Below are 23149 nucleotides of genomic sequence, written 5' to 3'. Positions count from 1 at the left end.
GGTGCTTGCGGCCAACCCTCACAGCTCGAGTTCAGTCCCTGGGCTGAATGGTGGAAAGAGAGAAGCAGCACTCACAAGTTGTCCTCTAATGCACATGCACACACAGTAGCTCACAGCTGTCTGAACCCTAGTTCCAGGGGCTCTGATGCCCGGTCCTGACTTCCTCTGGCACCAGGCACACACACGATGCATATACTTACATGCAGGCAAAACACCCATATACATTAAAATGGATAATCCTTTAAAATAATAAAAATAGCCACAAAAGACTCTGGTTAAAGGAGCCAAGAGTTGAGGAGCACCTGCTCAAACTGCCCCTCTGGGAAAATGTTATTTCTGGAGGAAAGGTCCTGGCTCTTCCGGCCCAGTGTCCATGTGGGGCCTCTTGCCCACCCCAGCCAGCAGCCCCAAGACCACATCCACCATGTGCTGCAAGATGCCAGTCACCAGCTGCTTTATTAAACACCAGATTTTTAGCCTTAGAAGGAAGATTTCCGATCCATACCCACAATTGGCAAGGCCCTGGGGCCCTGGCCAGAACACCTGATCAGAGGACAGACCTGGCCCCGCTCCGAGGTCTGGAAGGAATGAAGGCAAGAGTGTCACAGTTGTGAAGGCTCCATCCACAGGCTGAGGCTCAGAGAAGTGGCCTTGCCATCTTCAGGGGACCTGCCCTGCTGGTCAAGTCAGAGAGGTAGAAAGATCAGACCACTTATAACACATAAGGCATAGGGGAAAGCACAGAGAATGCCTTCCTACCAAAGATAGCAAAACAGGGGCTACAGGCAAGGTAATGTGTGGCTTGCCAAGGCCATATGCAGAAATGAAGGGATTCATGGAAATAGGACTGGGCCTACTCCTTGTTAGGGTCACGCCTCAAGCTGCCATGATGGTTGGGAGTATCTGCAGGAAGCCTGTCCAGATGGTAGTAACTGCTCAGGAAACAGCCTCCCTGACGAGAGGCTGGCTGACAACTGCACCCAGAAGCCAGGCAGGCGCACTAGTTCTCAGTGCTGTTCCCCGCTCCCCAAAGGACCTCCCAGAGGTAGGTGTACCTTCAGCCTCTGGTGGCCATTGGTATTCTTGGTACAGTCGTTCCAGAAGCTCCTTCTTCTCTTCCTCGGGGAGGAAGCTTGACTTGGCTGCATTGATGTTCTAGAAGGGAAAACAGTTGAAGAGCCAGGAAGGGAGTGGTCTCGTGAACCAGGGCGAGGGGTTTGTATTAGGGTCACAGGGCAGCATGAGCCGTAGTAGAGACCACAGATCCCCATACTCAGTGTGGGTGTGAAGGAGGTTAGATGTGGGCAGAGGCCCTTGCAAAGGATTCACTCAGGACAGCAGAACCCAAGACCAAGGTCTCAGCCTAGGAGCAGCCTAAATGGCACAAAATTTTCCACAGCCAGGCACACCTTTCTGAGAGAGGAATCAACCCAAGCAAAGGCTAAGCCACCTGATCCCTCAGCTGGGATGCCAGTGTCAAGGCATCTCTGTGGGAGGCCTTTGGAGCTAGACTCGGCTTGGCTTGTCAGGGAAACCCACTGTGGGTCTCCAGAGGTTCCAGGCAGTCCTCACACAGACACCTGGACCAAGTGTCGGGGCCACAGCTCACACCCACTCACCAGTCGCTTGAAGTCTTCCTCAGTGAAGCCCATGTCCCGTTTGGTCATCTGGTAGTCAGTGTCCAGGGTGGACTTAAAGATGAGAGGGTCGTCTGTGTTGAGTGAATAGTTGGCCTGGTCTTTCTTGAAGCTGGCGGAGGGCCAGCAGGGAGAAAAGAGCCTCTTTACTCCAAGGACCATGGCTGCCCATCTCCCCGGTTCGATCTTCACCCAGCCTTAGACAACATGAACGGTTGCATTCTGGAGCTGAGGTGAGAGCCAGGGAGGAGGGCAGTTTGCAGAGCCAGGAAAGCAATAGCCCCTCAAGCATTCGTGCCCGCTAACCTTCCCCTTCTCAGCACTGGAACGTGGCTGGCACCCTGTCTGCCTCTCCTAGTCAGGCCTCAGTTCCTCACATATGGCTCCCCAACACATCACATAAACTTCCTGGCACAACCTTGTCCACCATCTTGTTGAGCTTGATTGGTTTCTGCTGGCTCCAACCTTGTTTGCTTGGATAGTAGTATTCAACACCTTTGTTGTTTTGGTTTTTGTTTTTTAAGATTTATTTATTATGTACACCGTGTTCTGCCTGCATGTATGCCTGCATGCCAGAAGAGGGCACCAGATCTCATTATAGATGGTTGTGAGCCTGGGAATTGAACTTAGGGCCACTGTTAAGAGCAGCCATTGCTCTCAACCTCTGAGCCACCTCTCCAGCCCAGTATTCCACACTTCTAAAATTTGTATTTATGCTGTGGATGTGCATGCCATGGTGTGTGTTTGGAGGTCAAAGGGCAATTTGTGACGGTCGGTTTCTGCTTCTGCCGTATAGGTTATTGGGTTGTCGTGCTTGGTGGCAAGCACCTTACACACTGAGCCATCTTAGCCCCAGAATTGGACACTTGACTCTTCTCAAAACACCGTTCTTAGATTTCTCTGACACCATACTTTTTAAAAAATTATTTTAATTTTTTTGTTTTAGTTTCCTGTGTGTGTGTGTGTGTGTGTGTATATACCCATGTTTGTGGATGTGCAGAGCTAGAGGAAGATGTTGGCCATCTTCCTCATTCTCTATCTTATTCCTCTAGGTCAGGGTCTCTCACTGAACCCGAAGCCCCAACAATCCTCCTGTCTCCACCCCCTCCCTAGTAGTTGGGTCACAGGTGTGCATGGCCATGCCTGGCTTTTTATGTGGTTGCTGGCATCTGAACCCTGGTCCTCATGCCTGCACAGCAAGCACCCGTAACCACTGACACCACGCTTTTGACTTCCCTTCTGTCTGTTTCTCCTGCCCCTTAATGTCACTGTTGTGGGTTCTCTCCTTAGTCCTTGCTCCACCATCACCAAGAGTCTTTGTTCTTCAGCCTTTGTATTTGCATAGATGAGTTAAACCTCCCTCTAGCCAGCGTGCTAATAGACCCGTGTGCCTCCAAGAGCTGCCATTTGGTGTACCAGAGGCACCAGTGCTGGCCTGTCCATTGTCAGCCCAGGTTCTGCCATCTGTATCCTGCCTTAGGAGAAGATGGCTTTGTCCTCACACGAGCCCTGCTAAGGACCTGGTCACAGGACAGGAAGACCTTGTTCTTGGTTGCTGATGGGAGCCCTGTAGTATGGGAGAGATGCTCCAGGGAAAGCTTCAGGCTGGCATTCAGGGGAGCACTCAACAGCACCAAGAGCAGCAAACACCCAGACTCATCTGCCCTCAGTCCAGAAGACAGAGTTGGTGACAATGCAGAAGCTTCCTTTGGGAGGGGGCATTCTGCTGTGGCTGATGCATTATGGGACCTCAGCTCTAGTAGTCAGTAGGTGGGGACCACAGTCGGGTCTGCATGTGAGCTTTGCAGTCCTCATTCGCTGGACAAGGACAGCAGTACCTGCTTCCCACCCAGCCAACGGGACTTCATTCCTAAGAACCAGGATGACCAGGTGTCCATTCCTATGTTCCCTCCCCTTCCTTTCCAGAAGAACCAAATGGATCCCAGGAACCAGATCTCACCGAACAACTGCGTGCTCCGTTTTGGGGTCCCAGGCGCCTGTGAGATAGCTGGACCAGGGGCAGACCTGCAAGGGACAGGTGTGTGGCTTGCATAGTGGGCCCCAGGCCACACCCCGATGGGCCGAGCCACCTGCTGTGGCACCATTCTTGCCAGCTTTGCCAGGACCTCCTTGCTTCAAGCCCTTGAAACCTCCACCACTGGCCACTCCCAGGCAGCTTGCCTGGCCTTTCCACCTCTGTCTAAAAGGCATGGGGTAGCCAGAGACAGCTCCCAGCCTCACACCCTCACCTCAAAGTGCATGTTTTCTTGCAGTAGCCTCTTGTAGAGGGCCTCGTCCTCCAGTGTGTGGTAGCCATGTCCCACCCTGTTGGTCTTGAGAGTGTCCACAGCCTATGGAGAAGCACAGAGGAGGTGAGTCCAGGAGCAGGACTGGAGCCAGGAAGAGGAGGCCCAGGGTTCCTGATTGCTTACCTCTCGCACAATCTCAGCAGAGCCAACCTCCCCAGCATGGACGGTGCGGTGAATGCCACTCTTCGCGGCCCCCTAGAAGGGGAAGAGACAGTTCGGGGGTGGCTCTGAGAGGTCCCTAGAAGGTCCCCAGAGGTCCCTGTCTTTGCCACACTTGGGTCTAAATTTTGGCAGGTGTGACTGTCCTCAGAGTCAGGCGAGGCTACTTCAATAAGTACACAGGAGGGTGTGGCCTGGTTTCCAAGTGTCGTAAATAAAGTGGTAGCTATCCTTTATTCTGCAGCTCCTGCACCGATACTGTCTGAAGGGTTTAAACACATTGTCTAACATTTTAAAGCAAACTAACGCGATTTTAGGGTGGAGTTCCGGAAAGTTCAAGTTAATATGACCAAGGCCTAACAAGAAGTGTAGAACTAAGAAATGGGGCCCAGAAAGAAGCAGTTCTGTCCAAGACCACACAGCAAATCACAGGCAGATGCAGACTCAGACACAGCTTTCCCATCACCATGCAGGGGCTTTGGTTTATACCCTGCTCAGAGTCCCTTACCCCAACCAACGCACACTTGGGGACTCTGGAGACCCCAGGCTCACCATCCAAGCTCCCCCAGGAACATCTCTCCCCCTTCTCAGGCCCACCTCATAGGCTTGCACGTGGCCTGGGAAGAGGCTACTTCCTTCGATGGTCTCATCACCAGCCAGGTCGATGGCCACCACAGTCTTCTGATGGTACTTCTTACACAGTTCCAACACCTCAAGGGACCAGTCTGAGAGAGAGGTTCAACGGAGCGTCATCAGACAGTATGGGAGCAGGGCTGCCCTGCCGCCCTCCTGGATGTTCTAAGCCCTCATCTGTTCAGAGAAGACATAAGATGCAGTGTCTTGTCTTCAGATCCTGACTGCTGTGTCTTCCCCCACCCAAGCCTCTTTCCCAGAGGAAGATACCGCCACTGCACAAGGCGAGGGTGTGCTGAGACAAAGGCGGGGCTCAGTAAGTGACAAACAGGTCATTCCCTCAGTGCTTGCCAACACCATGGCAGACTTTCCCTCACTCAGAAAGTGGGAATGTAGAGTCTAATATTTAGCCCATGCTATACCTCAGGAATGAGTTCATTGCTAATGAGTCGTGCAGTTTACATTAAGAGCCCCATAGAGTTATGATGTGGGCCTACAAGACGGCTCAGTGGGTAAAAGCCTTAAGCCCAACGACCTGACTTCGATCCCCAGGCGGCTTTGAGGGTTGAGAAGAGGCATGCAGGCCGTGCGCTATTGTAGTGAGCCCCCTAACCTCACATCAGCCCTTGGCTTTGTTCCCGCTAATCCTTAGGGTAGGAGCACAAAGTGAGTGTGACCATCCCCAAACGAGGTGTGAACACTCAAGAGGGGTGGTGTGATTTGCCCAAGGTCACAGAATGGGCACTGCAGGTTGAAGCTTGAGCCCCGGAGATTTGGCCAATGCTGGCAACAGGAGAGGAATCCCAGATACCTCAGAAGTCAGACCTATGCAAGAGGCTCTGGACCGGGCCAAACCAGAGTCTTGTGGTCATAGACGTTTCCCTATTGTTTAGTTTCCTTTGGCTATGAGCTTCCTGTTGGTCACGCGGCTGTCAAGACCTAGATTTCCTGTTCACGAGAATCACTAGAGCTGCCAAGAGTTCACTGGACACACAGGGTACGGGATTCTGGGATAGAGCCAGGAGGCCAGCAAGGTACAATGGTACTCACTGGGTTGGTGGCGCATACAGCACAGTATGGACCGGACTTTGACCCCGAATGCTTGTTCTCCCTCCTGCAGGCCCTGGTTCACAAGATCCACAACCTCATCAGGGGTGAGGTCCCCTCTGTGTGGGGAGAGCAGGAGGGAGGGACTTCAGGCCATGGTAGCCATGGTAGCCATGGAACTGGAGCAGGGTGGAGCAGCCTTGCCCCTGACCTATGTCTTTCAGGGAGACACGTGGACATGATTTCAAGCCCCTATGCAGTGGCCTACTTCCTCAGAGCTGTCTGGGCACTGCTGGATTCCAGTGTGGGGGTGTCAGACAGCCCTCCCTATTTCTAGATGGAGAGGGGGCTAAATTTGAACCTGTCGGGCTGCCACTGTCTACAGGCATCAGAATCATGGCTCAGAGGGAGGGGGCAAGGGGGCTTCAAGATATTTCCAGATGAAGAGGTCCAGACCAGAAGACAGGAATGGGCCAGGCTCATTCATTGAGCAGAGCCTCTCGATGTCACTGGCTAAGCCAGGCAGAGTCGTGGAAAGCTAGCCAAGCATTTTGCTTAGGGCAGAGATGTAACCACAGGCAGAGGGATAGGGATCATGCCTCTTCTGGTTGAGTTGAGTCCACAGGCCAGGGCAAGGCCAGGGCTCCCAGCACTCTGCCCTCTCTTCAGGGCTGAGCAATGAATGCAGCCCCCTCCGGCCCCCAGCCACTCACTCAGCCTGGTTCCAGGGGATCGGGTCCACTTTGGAGTTGGCCAGCAGGTGTGGGCTGTAGCGCACTTCCACGTACACCACGCCTTCCTTTGCCTTCATCTCCACAAACTCATAGGCGATCCTTTTGATGGCCTCCCTGCAGCCCCTGGGAAGGGAGAAACACAGGCTGGCAACAAGCTTCTTCAACTCCTTGGGAGCTCCGTAGCAAATGAGGTGCCCGTAGCCCTCTTCAGATCCTGCAGAGAAGACCCAAGCCACCTGGCAAGTCCTGGCATCTGTGCTTCTGAACTAAACTCATTCTGACCCTTTGCCCTTGTCTGACGGAACTGCTTCTAACGGACATGTCTTCACACGTTTGCCCTGACGCGATGCCATTCCATGTGGCAGCGGGAGTGATTAAAAATGGAAACCCAGAGGGCCAGTGAGATGGCTCAGCGGGGAAAAGGCGCTTGCTGTCAAGCCTGAAGACCGGGGTTTGACTGTCAGGATCCACAGGGTGGAAGGAGGACATAGGTTCCTGCAAATTGTCCTCTGATCCCTGCCCCAGTCTAAAAAGAAAAGTAAACAAGGGCTTAGGGGTGTGGCTCAATGGCAGGGCACATATCTAGCGGCCTCCTAACCCCATAATTTTTTTTATAAAGGAAACCAAAGCATGCTGTTCCTCTCTTCTGAGCCCCTATGGCTTCCACTTGTGTAGAAAGCTCTGCCTTGATGCCAGCCCAATGGCACGGTCACCAGCTTTGCTAGCATCTTGTGATTCACATTCTTCCTCTGGCCAAGGACCATCAAGCTTGTCCCTCCCACCTCAGGACTCTGCCTGCCTCCACCTAATGCCAGCTTAAGGCCCTGCCCAGACCACCTTCTCTCTGGGGATCCTTTCTCCATGTCCTGATCACTGACATTAGATATCACATGCTTTTTCTGAAGTGTTATTTCCCATGTCCCCTTGACTCCCATGAGGCAAGGATTCTCTATGTTGTCATAACTATGACACTTCATCCAAGGAAAGGGCCTAGGGCACAGTAGCCAAATTTTTGCTAAATGTGAGGCTGGCGGGGAGAGAAGGGGCACAGATGGTGAACCCAGGGACTCTGGTTTTTGGGTTTTTTTTTTGTTGTTGTTGTTGTTTGTTTTGTTTTGTTTGTTTTTGGCAGGGTTTCCCTGTGTAGCTTTGGTGCCTGTCCTGGCCCTTGCTTTGTAGACCAGGCTGGCCTCGAACTCACAGATCTGCCAATCTCTGCCTCCTAAGCACTAGGATTAAAGGTGTGCGCCACCACTGCCCAGCTCAGAGGGACTCTGGAGTGGGCAAACGATATTCAGGCATGGTACAGTCTGTGTGATCCTGGGCTAGTTAGCTATCCTCTCTGATACCTCTGTCAAAGGGTTATTGTGAGGCCAAATGACTAAAACATCAGAAACCTTACCTAGGCCAGGACTTTGGTTGGGGCGGACAAATGCTACAAAAAAGTGATCAGCTGGATGCTGGAAGTGTTTTAGTTGCTGCTGCTGAGTGTAAGCTACAGGAGCGAGGCACAAAGTGACCTGTGAGGGCCTCTGTGAGCACTGATCAAACGCTAATGGACTGTCCTAGGTAGGACTTCCTCCAGAGCAGGGACAATGAGCAAGGGAAGGCAAGCAAGTGCCCCCATGGCCTTTAGGTGAGAAGAAAGGGCCCAGCTCTGGGGAAATGGGGCACTCCCAAGAGGAGGTTCAGTGGATGCGGGAAGCTCTGGGTCTCAGCTTTGCCGTAGGGAGGGGCTTGCTCTCTGCCTTTCCCAGAGCTGTGGTTCCAGTCATTCTCCAGGTGGGTACTGAACCCTCCTCATACTGGACACAGACCCTCAGTACACAGTGAACAGGAACAGGAGCTCGGATCCCTGCCTTTTGGTCACCTTCTGACAGGAGAGCCAGGTAAAGGGAAAACACACATGGTCTGCCAAACAGGAACACTGTTGATAGAAATAAAGCCAGGAGGTGATGCAGTACGCCACAACATGGCCAGTGAGGCCTCACTGAGAAGGGACACCACAGATGTGCACAGAAGGCAAACCGTGGGCTTTTAGAGAACAACATTCCAGGCAGAGAGAACAGGGGGTGGGGGGCCCGGTGAGGACCTGAGGCTGGGGCATGTTAGTCCCCAAGGGTAGGGGAGGAGTCAGCATCTGTGGAAAGGAAGAGCTCAACCTTGTAGGACCCCTGCACCTGGCATGTGGGTTTCGGTGTCAGCTCTGAGCGACACAGAAAGAAGCCGGTAAATTCGGGTCAGAAGCCTGGCTTAGATTTTCAGAGTCTGAGTCCTTTCTCTGACACTCTCTAATGGCAGTTCCTGGGCCTTCTCAGAGACTAGTAGTGGTCCTTGTTCAACCAGTGATTCAAGACATCAAAGACAGACCCAACTGACCTCCAGCACCTGACCTGCCCACACCCTCCAAAGCTCTAGACTGGGGCATGGGGGACCTGATTCAGACCTACCCCCCATGTCTTTTCTTGACCTAGGCCGAGGGCTCTTCCTCTGAGTTCTGTGATGGCGGCATGGGTCTGGGGACAGCTGTCCAAGGGCAGTGAGTTCTGAACAAGACATCCCATAGCCTAACCAGCACAGGGCTTGAACAGAACCTCTTCTGCCTCTGGGTGAGTTAAGAGATTAGGATTCCAAAGGCATAGAAGAAATTGGCTCAGGGGCACACTATGGTCAGAAGCAAGGCTAGAGGTTCAGAGCGCCTTCTACAGCAGCTCAGTCTACAGGGACGGGTGCTGTCGTGGGACACAAGGATTGGGAGCAACTCACGCGATAGCAGGCATGTAGTAATCAAACTTGGCCAGGAAGCCAGGGAGCGAAATAGGCTTGTCCATGCCGATGATGTCGCGCAGCCCCTCCACTGTATCTGCCGGGAGGGTGATGCCTCTCTTCCTGAAAATAAAACTGAGGATGAGGGGCTGCAGCCAGGGCTCAGGGGGTGAGAGCACTGGCTGCTCTTGCAGAAGACCTGGTTTGATCCCGAGACCTACACGGAGGCTCACAACCATCTCTAACTCCAGTTCAAGCAGATCTGATGCGTTCCTCCTCCTTGTAGGCATCAGGCATGCATGCATTACACATACATACTTACAGGCAAAACACTTGGACACATAAAATGAATTTTTAAAACTACATTTAAAAAAAAAGCTGCACGGTGGTGGCACACGCTTTTAATCCCAGCACTCTGGAGGCAGAGGCAGGTGGATCTCTGTGAGTTCAAGGTCAGCCTGGTCTATAAGAGCTAGTTCCGGGACAGGCTCCAAAGCTATAGAGAAACCCTGTCTCCAAAAACCAACCAACCAAACAAACAAACAAATGAAAAAAAAAAAAAAAACCATGAGATGCCAAGGCAAGATCCAGCCAGGCCTCCCAGGGCAGCAAGGAACAGACTGGTAACTTCAGTAAGAAACAAGGGGGTCCTTCCATCTAGCTTCTCCCCTGGGACAGATAAGGAAACTGAGCTCCAAGGCCTAGAGAACAGCATAGAGGCCTTCCAAGACTTGTAACCAGAAGTCACGACAAATCACACTGCTCATCCAAGTACTCAGCAGCCCTGGCCCTGCCTGGCTTCTAAGATTAAATGCATTCAGGGTGGCAGACCCAGAGACAGTCAATATATCTCAAGGGACTAACAGGTTGGCTGTTGCCGGGGTGAGTATTATAGCAAGCCCATGACTTCCTCATCAGGTCCAGGGGTAGGCAGAGATGTTTGAGCACATGCCCAGACAGAAGCTTTTAGACTGTGCGGTATCATAATCCCAGGACAGGAGCTGGTATCAGGACCTCTCCCTCTGCCCTCCTGGCTGGCTTCTCATAGCAACCTGCCCCACCTAGCATAGGTCTGCTGTGCTGGCTACTCAGCTCAAGACTCTGTCTCATTCTTGCCTTCTTCCTACATCGGGAGCTTTGCCTCCCTGTAGACTGCAGGAAGTGGGTGTGAACTTGGTGTGCCTTCCTGCTTCTGCTGTTTCCACCCACTGTGACTCAGCTCCCGTTTGCAATATCCCTCCACCCACTGTGACTCAGCTCCCGTTTGCAATATCCCTCTAGGTCTTGGTTTCTCCTATTTTATACCACTATTGTTATTATTGGTGTGTGTACATGCGTGTTTGCATCATGTGTGTGTGTGTGTCTGTGTGTACACATGTGTTTAAAAAAGAGAATATTAAGGGGCTCAGACTTTAGCTTTACAGCATGCAGAAGCCCTACGTTTCATTCCCAGCACAGCTGTAAGATAAAACAAGTCCCCATAGTTTCCCAGTAGGTAACACCAAGGTCTCCCCGCTCTAGCCTGTGTGTCATGAATCCTCACCAGTCTCAGGTCTCCATAATTTACCTGGGGATATGGTCCCTGCTCCTGTTGTGCTCCTGGCCCATAGGCAGGTTCTCAGTACTCACTGGTCCCTCCAGATTAAGCTTCTTGCTGCTGGCCAGCCTAAGATACCTTCCTAAGGCCGTGTACAGCCATGGTGATCCTGGAGAGCCTTCAGAGGGACACACTGCTAACTATGTTCAAAGTCAGTGGTCAGACTACAGCCCTAAAGCCCAGAGGATGGTGAGGCCATGGTAGGCACCTGGAGACAGATTGCAGATGACAAGAGAAGGGACAGTGGTGGCTCAGATCCGTGCAATGATGGCACTAGAGGAGGGCTAGACCTTCATATGCTCCATAGAGAGCCCGCAGGGTGGTGAAGGGGCCTGGCTAGATCTTCATATGCTCCATAGAGAGCCCGCAGGGTGGTGAAGGGGCCTGGCTAGATCTTCATATGCTCCATAGAGAACCCACAGGGTGGTGAAGAGGCCTGGCTAGACCTTCATATGCTCCATAGAGAACCCACAGGGTAGTGAGAAGGACTGAGAAGGAGGTAAGAGGCACTATGAAGGGCACAATCCAGGAGCTGAAGGAAGAAGAGATGATTCACCCAGACACTCAGACAGAGAAGGGGTCACTGGAAGTGAGGCCTCTTCCCTGTTGCCTGAAGACTTCAGGGCATCCTTCTCCCGCCCCGAGCTCACTGAGGCCAGAAAAATCACACCAGGCCCCAATATCCACATCTTGCTCTTTCACTCAAGGATACTCGTGCCTTCTTGGCCTGGCTAATGAGCCTTTTGGACCATTTAATAATCCCTGATTAGAACCCATCTTAATGTCCCACCCAGACGACCTCAGCAGGGCCCTGTGGCAATCGCTACCAGCTCCAGATGATCAAAGGTCACACACAGATAAGGCCAGAGGCGTCCCCTTGACATTAGAGCCATAGATGCTGACACTGACATCTGGGAGTGACCTTTACTGTGGCATCCAGATAGACACTGTTTTTCAGGTCTTACTTTATAGAGCTCCCTGGTTGCATTGCTGATGGGAGAAAATACTCTACCAGACCTCTGGACTGAAACCGCCTTTGGCTTCCATGGCTTCATCCTCCCACCTGTAAGGCAGGGTGAGCTACACAACTGCCTTCCAAGCGGTGGGAGGGAGTCGCTAAGGCAGTCACTCAGTGTGGGGCAGCCGATGTTGTGTGCTTATGACGGCTGAACAGCAGCCACATCCCAGGGCAGGAAGAGGCTGCTGGAAGCACAACGTGGAGGAAAGCCTGCCCAGTAGAACCCTCCCAGGGAACTGGGAGCCATGCTCTGGAGTTGGGAGACAAATTTCCCAGTGGCACCAGGACACCTAGGGAGGCTGTCCCATGGGACAGTGGTAGAATTGAGGCTAGACACTGGAGACAGTGGAGGGAAGCTGACTCCTCCCAGGATGCACAGAGTGCCCCCGCAGCAAAGGAGTGAAGGATGCTAGGAGCGGGCTCGCTTTTCCCGACAGCTAGAAGGTAGGATGCTTGCCTACCACCTCTAACCAATGGAGGCTGGATTGGAAAGAACCCAGGACAACACCATCTTCCACCAAGGGCTGGCTTGACTCCCACAAGGGGTGAACAGAGTCCTGGGAATCTCCAGGGCCCCCCAAGAAGAGCTGTACATGTCGCTGGACGTTGGAGAGGACTGCGGTTGTCCATGGACTTACTTGGCATAGTATAAGATGGTTTCTAGCTTTATGGATCCATCCAGGTGGACGTGCAGCTCTACCTGCAAGGGGCAGAGAAGGAACATGAGAACCACAGAGACCGAGGACCACTTTGGAAGCCATCTTTTTCTGGACATTCAGTCAATACACCTCTTAAACTCTTTACATGAATGCTCTTGTCTAAGCTTACCTATTTGTGGGTTGTTTTTTTTTTGTGTGTGTGTGTGTGGGAGTCTTGTGCTTGTGCTATGCAGTTCACAGCTCAGGAAATTAATGTTAAATGCCTTGCCCAAAGTCACATAGCGAGCAAGCAGTGGAAGCAGGGACCCAACCCTTGCCTTAGCCACACTGGGGAGCAGCAGAGTCAATGTTCTAACCCCAATCCAATTCCCAAACTGTGATCTGAATGAGCCAGCCCCCACCACACCAGAGCTGCTGCCCTCAGCCACCTTTTTTTTTTAAATATTTATTTATTATGGATACAATTCTGTTTACATATATGCCTGCAGGCTAGAAGAGGACACCAGACCTCATTACAGATGGTTGTGAGCCATCATGTGGTTGCTGGAAATCGAACTCGGGTCCTTTGGAAGAGCACGCAATGCTCTTAACCACTGAGCCATCTCTCCAGCCCCCCTCAGCCACCTTTTAAGTTTACCAGGAATAGCCGACTGCAGACACCTCAAAAATCAGGCTCTGGGGCTCAGGAAGACAGCTCGGTTTATAAAGTACCACTGCACAAGCATAGGGCTTGAGTTCAGTCAGCACTCACACGAAAAGTGTGGTGCTGCAACTTGCAGCTCCAAAGCAGGGGAGATGGAGATGGGGGGAGGGGTCCCTGGGCTTCCCTAGCCAGTTTAGCCTAATCGGTAAACCCCAGGCTCCCGAAAAATAAGGAGGGTGGCACTTTAGGAATGACACCCGATACGGACTTCTGGCTTTCACATGTTGGCACATATGCATACACTCACCCATGCCTGTATGCACGAGTGCGTGTGCACGCGCGCACACACACTAAAGTATGACTCCACTGGAGGGTACAGCTCTGTGGGAAAGTGCACACTTGCAAGTGCAGGGCGAAGTAAATGCAAATATACAAACACCAGACTCCGTGCTACACACTGGTACCAGTCCAGCCTACCTTAGCAGGCAACATATCTGGTAACTAAGTCTTTCTGATCCTCTAGGTCTTGGTGATCATCCCTTGTTTGTCTAGTCCCATGTGTGACACCTTGCACATAAAGCCAAGGCTACCAGCAGAGGTTTTGGAAAGAGTCTATTTGTCTAGACTCCCAGTTCTCCCATTGGATGACTGATCTCAGATATTTGGTCTCTTTGGGCCTAAGCTTCAAATGAACAGTGTGGGATACTATAGTCTTCTACAACAACTATGGCAAAGACTTTAGACAGTGTCTGTGGAGAGGTGTGGCCCAAAGGAAGCAACCACTGCCCCCGGGAGATGCTGTTTTCCATGACTGCTAAGAGGTACAACAGGTGCCAGGAGCCAGTGACCTAAAGGACTTTGTCATCTGCCTTATCCAGGTCATGGAGTAAATTTCTTGGACCAGGGGAGACCCAGAAGTGGTATTTTCCAAGGTGTGGCCATATCTGGAAATTGGTGGCCTAGATAAGGATGTTGGCAAGCCTGCCATGGAAGAGGAACATCTGGGAACTGCTGGCCCAAGGGTCAGCCCCAGGAACTCTTACAGAGCCCGTTTCCAGCAGAAGAAGCCAGGCCCATGGCAGCAGCCAGCAGAGGGGACAAAGCCTGTAGTCAGTAGGTCCTTAGAGTGCCCAGCACTCCTAAGGCCACCCAGCTGGGAGAAGAGAGAGCAGCTCACACCCAGCTTGGGATCACACTGGCTGTTGGCTTTCCCAGTTTCTTTGAGGCCGAGAAAGGCCATCACAGACAAGAGTTTGAGGCTGGGGTCTAGAACCAGGCCCTAGCTTAAGCCAGCACTTAGTTCAGGGGAGGCAGAGCCTGGGGAATAGAGGCCAAAGATAGTAGAAGACACTGGAGGACATGGCATATAGAGACCAGCCCACCAGGCTAAAAATAAGGGGGAGCAGTGACCTCCCTGGGTGGGAACACTGGGTCAACCACGGACCCCCAGAGTTGCCTGTATCCCAAGCCCAAGAACCAGAAACTAGGACCTAAGATGGTAACATGTAATCATCTAAAATCTTAGGTGGTAACACATGAAATCACCCATAATCTTAGCCGGTAATATACGGAATCATCCACAGTCTTGGACGGTAACACACGGGATCATCCAGTCTTGGAGGGTAACACACGGAATCATCCACAGTCTTGGATGGTAACACACGGGATCATCCACAGTCTTGGGGAAGCTTATCCTGAACTCTCTGGACAGGTTCTGAATGTACTTTCCTGTCCTAGAGACAGAGGCAGAAGACCTCTAGGATAGTGTGACCACAGAGGCAGAGATTGGATCCATGAGGCTGTAAGTCTGGAATGCCTGACACTACCAGAGGCTGGAAAAGCAAAGGGCTGACCCCTGAGCTTTCAGTGTGAGCATCACCCTGCAGGCCTCCAGAACTGTACAGTGTGGGCTGGGGGAAGAAGGGGAATGTAACTGCCTTTATTTTGTCTTTTCAGTGCTGGGGATGGAGCCCAGGGTGTTTTGTGGCTTTAAAGCCACTTAGAATGTGGGCACTTGTTACAGCTGCCACAGGAATCTCATATAGCCAGGCCCTGTCAGAGGTCAAGGCAAGGAGGACACAATGATGCCCCTGAGTCTCAGCTCTGTTTTTTTTGTTTTTGTTTTGTTTTCTGAACCACAGTCAAGGCTGAGAAAAATGCCCTAGAGCCCTATGCTAGAGGCCTGAGCAAGGAGAGCAGAATCCAGATAGGGAAAGGCAAGAGTAAATGGAAGTGAGAAAGTAGAGAAAGTTTAGGTTGTTCTCCTATGAACCTTACTTCTGAATGGCTGACACATAGCCCAGGAGGGGCAGAGAGTAGCTGTGGATCACAGCAGCTCTTTTCTTTTGAGGCAGGAGTGAGTTGCCCCCATTTAGACACTGATGGATGATGGGAGTAAAGGAGGTCACTGAGAAAGGGGGAGGAGTGGTCGGAGGCAAAACAAAGCCTGGACTATGAGAAGGGGAATCCGACCGTGGATCAGGGCAGGGTGTCTGTGCTCTGTCTCCATCAGTGGGTGCCAGAGGTCTGCAAGGGCACTGGGGGAAAGCAGTTACACGTCAACAGAGACACCTCCACAGTGTCTCTACTGCAGTATAACAGTGACAATTGTCAGGATGTGACTGCCCCACCTGCCAGCCCCCAGGAGACCATCAGGAGCAGAAAGGCTCCAGGAAGCTCCAGGCAGATAGCCAACGAGGCAGCTCTAGAAGCATCCATGCCATCTTGGGCTGGTCTGTCCTGTCCCACTTACCAGAGCCTTTTCGAGGTTAGAGCCCCAGGCTATGATCACACACACACACACACACACACACACACACACACACACACACATCCTGCAGAGCCACAAGGTAAAGAAAATCAGACACCAAGGGATACAATAGAGTGTGTTCAGAGGGCCAACCTGAAGGAGGAGCCCTGCAGGGCAGAGAAGGCCAGAGAGAAAGAAGGATCAAGGAAGAGTTAGTGTGTGGCAGAATCGGGAAACCTGCCGGGAATCGCTCACGGAGATGGGTTTTCAAGAGAAATATTTTCAATAGGCGGGGGAGAGGGGGCAGCTCTTAAAAGTGTGGCTTTCCGGGTGGAGAGCAGGCTGGGAGTAAACCTCAGCAGAAGATTGCTAATGTATGTGTCCAGATGGAGCCAGCTAATGTGCAGGGCGTACCACACTGTACAGGCAGTAGGTCCTTGGCAAGCAGGAGTCCAACACACAACAGCCCCCTATGGTGGGTCTTAGAGAATTAGGCAGGGATGAGGGCCCCTCTGAGGCCAGCTGTCCACCCTGCTCCACAGAAGCTGCCACATGGAACAGGTTGGTAGGGGGCGGAAGCAGAGACCATCTCCACAGACAGCTCACAATGTAGACAGGCAACCCATTGAACATTCCAGAAAGCTGCCATTGAGAAGCCAATCTACCAGCCTAGATGACCATGGAGGTACAAGTTTAGAGACTGAGCTGGGACCATGTTCAGGAAAAGGGCAGTTAGGGTGTCTATTGAGTCTATGTGAGTGTCTATTGTATGTGCCACAACCTTGAAGGCAAGGACTGCACACCCATTTTACATGGGAGGAAACTGAGGCACAGAGAAGTATGTAAAGCAGTGGTTCTCAACTGGTGGATCACGACCCCTCTGGAAGTTGAACGACCCCTTCACAGGGGTTGCATATCAGATATTTACATTATGATCTGTAACAGTAGCAAAATTATGGTTACAAAGTAGCAATAGAAATGTTATGTTGGGGGTCACCACAGCATGAGGAACTGTAGTAAAGGGTGGCAGCGTCAGGAAGGTCGAGAAGGTGCTCTAAAGATTCAGGGATCAGTCAGTGAACCCAAGTCTGCCCTTGCGCTCCTAACTGCTGTCCTGCCAGCCTCGCGGCAGACAGGACCACCCCTGAGACAGTGCGGAGGCCCTCAGAGGTCCTGCCGTCCTTAGACCCTAGGCAAGGTCCGCATTTAGGCGAACCTAGCAGCTGTGCATAAAGAGGTTTGTGACGTGAAGCTCAGAGAAGTCAGAGCAGACCAACAGGAGAGCAAAGTCGGGGCCCAAGTCCTCCTGCCCTTAAGTCCAGGTCTTGTTCGAGGCCACAACACCATCCCGACCCTGGTGCCCAGTCTCTGTCCAGCCTCCTGACCTCTCTGGAGAGTTTTATATCTCTCTCTGTGGTCACTCAATAAGACTGGCTTGCAGTCTTTATCTGTGAGAATGGCAGGGAGACCTCCTAGGGCTGCTGGGGACAGGAAGCAGCTTAGTAACTAACAGATTATTATTGTGTGCCAGGAACTGAGGAAGCACCAAGAGATGTCGGCCTCATTGGTGAGGTCCAGAGAGGTGAGTTCAGGTCACAAGATATGCTGGAGATAGTGGATAGAATTTGGACAAGTATCTAAATCTTGGCCTTCTTGGTCAGATGTTTTCATATCTGCTTCAGGCCTGTAGAGGGTGGGCAGGGCTGGCCCCAGTAGGACAATGTGTCCCCAGGCCTCCACATGCTTGAACACACAACACTGTTCTCTCTCTCTCTCTCTCTCTCTCTCTCTCTCTCTCTCTCTCTCTCTCTCTCTCTCTCCTTTTTTCGTTTTGTTTTGAGACAGTCTCTCTCTACATAGCCCTGGCTATCCTTGGAACTTACTCTGTAGACCAGGCTGGCCTCAAACTCACAGAGATCCACCTGTTTCTGCCCTCTACGCTCTGGGATTAAAGGTGTGCTCCACCACACCTGCCCCCACTCTGTTCTCATTCCACTTTTGCTTCTCCAAGAACAGGTACCCGTCTGTGCCGCTCTAGTATGTCCTCGGTACCAACTACAGCACCTGGCACAGCAAAATGTGCTCTGGTCTATTGAGTCTTAATGTCAGCAATGGCAGATTCGGTAGAGAATCCAGGCGGGCAGAGCAGCCAGGCTCTTGTCTTGAGCACCACGGCCAGAACCCAGAGGAGCCACAGGTACCCACTGCCAGCCCGCACAAGTCCCTCCTTCCTGCCTCATCCTGGCAAGGGCTTGGGTGGAGCAGGGGTCAGCACCTCATGTCCCACCACCTCTTGACTGACTTTTAGGATGAAACCAACCAATAAAGTAGGCTTGGGCCAATGAACTGCCTCAGCCCTGCCTCCTTCAGGAAGCACCTCCAAATTCAGCTCAGCCCTTTCTGGGCTCCGGTAGCTCCAAGGTACAGACTGGAAGGAGCCAAGCAGCCCTTTGGTGTTTCCTGTAGCCCTGGGGCCTGATGGGGCTCCCCAGTGTTATTCATGAGTCACCCCAGAAGTTCTCAGCCTGCAAGGAGCATCCCCACTTGGCAGACATCTAATGACTCAAAAGTCTAGGAAACAGTCCAGTTCATTCCCACTTTAAAGGTGGTAAGACTGAGGCTCAGAAAAGAACTTGCCTTAGGTCACAACAGCATTACAAACGAATGAACACCACAGCCAGGAAGTTGCATGAGCCTGAAGCCAGAAGCTTTTATCCAAACAAGGCAAGGTGTTAGGCAGAGGAAGGGAAAATGTGACCAGGATGACCACCAGGTGACGCAGGTCCCTACAGACGGGAGCTATCAGTGTGGCATGCCCACACTAACCAGGTCACACTTGGTGTCTGTGAGACGGGTACAGGTATAATTCCCATTTCACAGGGAAACTAAAGCACAGGGAAGTTACTTAACCCCAGTAATTAAGGGGAGAACTGAACTCAGCGTGGGCCTGGCTCTGGCCCCCACACTGCTATCTAGCCCTGCAGCCACTCTGAGGCACGGCTCACCCATACCCCTAGCCCCATGATAAATATAGCATTCAACCTCGTTTTGGGGTCCCCTTGTTCAAGGTTATCCCACAGTGCTGCCTCCACCAACCCCAGGGGTATAGCTATAGGACTTTCTCAGGACACCTAGGCAGGTGGACGGTCCTCTCTCAGTCTGCAGGACAGACTCCCGGGATTTGGAATCAGGAGTCAGGCTGGTCTCCTGCCTCCCTGTGTGACCACAGACAGACCCCTTCCTCTTTCTGCTCTGTCAAACAAAGGCTTCCATGAAACCAAATCTCCCTCTGTCCCCGCCCCAACAACTGTCACATGAATCTAAACGGGTGAGACAGTCTCTTCCCATGGGTAGTTTCATTTTAACAGGTGGCTCTGGTAACGGAAAGACTCCAAGAACCCAAGTCAGTACACCTGCTCAAAACAAGAAATGAGGGTGACCCGGAATCCAGGAAGCACCCACTGCAACCTCCGGAAGGAAGCACACACTTTAGAACCAGGCACTTTAGCAGAAACCATGGCTGTGTAGATTTGCCCCAGCACCCCATAACAGCCGTTTCTCTGTCCCAGCTATTGAAGACAGCTGAGTTTCAGGGCCTGCTTACCTGAGGACTTGATGCTGCCAAGCTGAGAGGCAGGGGTTCTACCCTGGTCTGTCTGAAGGCCAAGGCCAAGACACTGCTGCTAAGTCCCTGCTCTTAACATCACTGCACTCCCCTTTTTTATCTCACAAAAGAAAAACTCCTAATCCCAGCACTCGGGAGGCAGAGGCAGGTGGATCTCTGTGAGTTCGAGACCAGCCTGGTCTACAAGAGCTAGTTCCAGGACAGGCTCCAAAACCACAGAGAAACCCTGTCTCAAAAAACCAAAAAAAAAAAAAAAAAAAAAAAGCAAAAACAAAACAAAACAAAAAAACTACTAATTAGCAAAGCCGTCAATAGCACCTACTTCGGTTAGGCCAGTCTGACTTGCAGCCCAGCTATGCTGCTTTTTGGTGGTGCTACTTTGGCAAGTTCCTTTGCCTCTCTGAGTCAGTTTCCTCCTATGTAAATGAAGATAACAGGACCTACCCCGGGAGGCTGCTGTGAACGAAACGTGACTTAATCCATACAAAGCAGCTAGAACCGCACTCAGTACAAACATCCAAGTGTCAGAGAGCAAAGGTGCCCTGGGATCATGCCACACATGGCTGGCTTTCAAACAGCCTTCCCAACCTGGGCCAGTTCCCTCGAAGTCTAGGACATGAGATGCACAGACAGTGCAGCTTTGAGCACACTTCTTCTCTTCTCTAGTACCCCAGACGACTCCACTTGCAAACGGGATGCTGACAGCTGCCTGTTCAGTCATTCAGGATTCTGTGAACGAAGCCGCTAAAGGTTCCCAGTACTCACGACCCCATCACAGCCAGAGGCACGAGGTCAGCGTGGAACTTTAACACATGGCAACAACTGGAGCCACAGAATTTTCTAGTCCTGCTTCAGTGATAAGGATCACTGGTGCACACACACACACACACACACACACACACACGCACACACACACATCCACCTTTTCAGTGACCAGCAATTTTAAGAAGCAAGCACTCAGTCAAAGCAGGTAGCAGGTGCCTAAGTTCTTGCTCCTCTGGGTAGGCTGGTGGACCAGCAGTGTTACATCATATCTTAACCCCATCTCAACCTCCTCAGTCTCAGCCTGCAGTTAAAGTCAGATTACTTGTAAATCTGGAAGGGAAAGCTGAGGATATGGCTCAGGAAGAACAGAGCTTGCACACAAGTGTGTGGCTCTGAGTTCAAATCCACAGAGCCCACACAAACGCCAGGCATGATAACTCACATCTACAATCCCATTACTCCTCTTAGGCAATGTGAGGCAGAGACAGAAGAATGCCCGGAAACTCCTGGGGCAGCTAGCCTGGTGTTCCAGAGAGGAACAAGCCGGAGGGTGAAAACTGACACCTAAGGTTATTTATTCTCTGACCTCCACGCACACTTACATATATACAAAACAAAAAATCTGGTAGGTATCACCACTCACCTTGAAGTTGCCCAAGCCCCTAGGTCCCTGCTGGTGGTAGGCATAAGAAACCAAAGACCCCAGCAGAGGCCCCTGGCTCTCAGGTGAGATGCCATCTCTTCCCCAAGGCATTTGCAGAGCTGAGCTCACCCAGGGGAGAAAGGCGCGTGGAATTTCTGGCTTTTATGCTGTTTTCTCATCCAAAACAAGGTCTTGCTATATAGTTCAGGCCTGGAACTAAAAAAATCCTTCTGCCTCAGCCTTCCAAATGCTAGGAATTACAGGTGTGTATCATGGTGCCTGGCGTAGGAGATGGGATTTTGAAGCCAGCCCTCAATGTGGGCTCTTCTCCCAGCTTGGCTACATCCTAGTGAGGCTCTCTGCACCCGTTTCTCCATCTGCACATGGGCCTGGTTCTGGCTACCTCGCAAGGTCATTGCCAGGATGTACTGGCTGTGTACAGTTACGTGTGAAGGCTGGGCCCTCAGTAAGCTTCAACTGGTAAAACTGAATCACACAGGCCGCCCTGACGCTGATCCCAGTGACCCCTTCCCACTTCTGTCGGCCACAGCTACGTTCCTCCCTCCTCCCCACAGCATGAGACGCAGCAGCCAAGATGCTACCTTTCCGCTCAAGCATTGCCTCCTACCACCCAGACGCCGGTGCGCGTAGACCTAGTAATGAGATCCTTTTCCCCAGGTGTGGAGTCTGAGGCCGAGGAGGAAATGACCTGCCACCATGAGCCAGGTGACAATACCAGGGATCATAGTATACTGGCACTCCCCACAGCACTGTTACAAAAGGGTAAGGTGCTATCAATCTGTCACCTGTCACTCATCTTCAGCTTCCATCGCTCCCATCAGGAGAGGTGGTTCCCTGACCAAGGGTGGAGAGAATTCAGACCATCAAAAGAAAAAAAAAAAAAAGCCTTCAATGGCAAGAGGCGCTAACCATGGTGAGGGGCACCAGACAAGATGTGCAGGAGGCATGGGTTGGACAAGAAGGCATGCCCTGCCCTTCTAGCCTTCTAGCTTCTGACAGCAGGGTCAGAGTGAGTTCCCTACAGGAGGAGCAGGCCCACCTACCCTTCCCCCTCCCCCTCTAGGCACACATATGTTACACAACGTACACACCGGATTCTTGCTAATGCCTTTGCGACATCTGCCATCGCCATCCAACATCTGTTTCTTGGAGGGGTAAATCTGAGCCTGGCTGTCTCTGATTCCTCCCCCCCTGGGTCCTCAGTCCTCACTCTGTTGACCTGTTTGCCTGGCTGACTATTGGGTCTAGGGCCTCCTTGGACAGAATCCCTGAGGGCTGCAAAGTTGGCCTTAGGGACCTGGACTCTACCTGACTTTCATTGTTTCCAAGAACCTACAACTGCAGGCAGAAAGACAAGGGGTACTCCATCAGGGGTCAAGGGCCATGACCTGACCCCAAACAAACCTATTGTGGCCAAAGGCCCAGGGTGTATAGGAATTCCTCCCCAGCGCTTTGTTGCCTCATTCCCCTTTCTGGCTTGGATCACAACTTTTTCCCACGGGCGCACCCACAAACTTACCCACAAACCTAAGTTATCTGGTGCCCACAAAGCAATCATAACACTGAAGAATAAGCCATTAACCGAACACTTAACAGCTAGAGACCCTGGGCCCCGTTCTACTAAGGTTCAGACATCAGGTCCCTGCCCAGGCTCGCACAGCTGCGCAGCCCCACCCACTAAGTGCCCATTTGACAGACAGCGAGGCTGAGACCCGGAATGGACAGGGCATGGACAGCAGCCGAACCCGAAGGCCAGCCAGAAGCACCTCCAGGTTCTGGACGCTCCCTGCCACATCGTCTTTCGTCCGACATTCCGGAAGCAAGCCACGGCCTGGGTCGAGGGGAGATGCCAGCGGGAGTCCTCCTATGCTTCTAAGGGTGAAGTTTCCCAGGGCTGGGCCCGGCTAAGCCCTGGGAGAGCCCGGGGGCACAACCCAGGGGACGGAGCCCCTCCGCGCTCACTTTAGGTTTGTTGAAAGCGGGCGTCTGGGCCATGGTGCCGAGTGTGCACCCCGGTGCCGAAGCTTTTCCCGCCGAAGCTCTCCGGGTCCGCGCTGGCTCGGTGGCAGGGTCACTTTCCGAGGGCTCTCAGAGAACACAGACCGCCACGCTCTTTTTTACCGGGCTGTCCCGGCCGGTCCCTC

At 52.2% G+C, this 23149-nt stretch overlaps 1 protein-coding gene across 2 annotated transcripts; it reads right to left on the bottom strand.

Moving 5' to 3' along the window:
* Positions 1–437: 437 nt before the first annotated feature.
* On the bottom strand, positions 438–23149 carry Ada (adenosine deaminase). Of its 2 annotated transcripts, none has more exons than XM_050150948.1 (12): positions 22968–23149; positions 12539–12600; positions 9286–9408; positions 6499–6642; positions 5789–5904; positions 4703–4830; positions 4070–4141; positions 3887–3988; positions 3598–3662; positions 1620–1749; positions 1056–1155; positions 438–677 (listed from the first exon to the last, which is right to left on the bottom strand). In XM_050150948.1, exons 1-12 carry the CDS (start codon positions 22998–23000, stop codon positions 661–663), a joined length of 1092 nt encoding a protein of 363 aa, XP_050006905.1. In that variant the 5' UTR covers positions 23001–23149; the 3' UTR covers positions 438–660. The 2 variants fall into 2 exon arrangements, with proteins under 2 accessions (XP_050006905.1, XP_050006906.1); XM_050150949.1 differs by having other exon boundaries at positions 438–674.

This window comes from Alexandromys fortis, unplaced genomic scaffold, assembly GCF_014885135.2.
Source record: "Alexandromys fortis isolate MF-2015 unplaced genomic scaffold, M_Fortis_MF-2015_v1.1 scaffold_27, whole genome shotgun sequence".
In the NCBI taxonomy this organism is placed as follows: Eukaryota; Metazoa; Chordata; class Mammalia; order Rodentia; family Cricetidae; genus Alexandromys; species Alexandromys fortis.
Note: the sequence above shows the minus strand (reverse complement) of the source record. Positions and strands in the feature narration are given on the sequence as shown.

What these genes read in the sequence shown, in the direction of transcription:
- Ada (XM_050150948.1), bottom strand. Translation starts at nt 23,000, where the DNA reads ATGGCCCAGACGCCCGCTTTCAACAAACCTAAA. An exon ending in ATCCCCTGGAACCAGGCTGA is followed by an intron (nt 5,905 to 6,498) that starts GTGAGTGGCTGG and finishes CTCCCCACACAG; the next exon opens with AGGGGACCTCACCCCTGATG. An exon ending in ACGGAGCACGCAGTTGTTCG is followed by an intron (nt 1,750 to 3,597) that starts GTGAGATCTGGT and finishes GCCCTCCGCCAG; the next exon opens with CTTCAAGAAAGACCAGGCCA.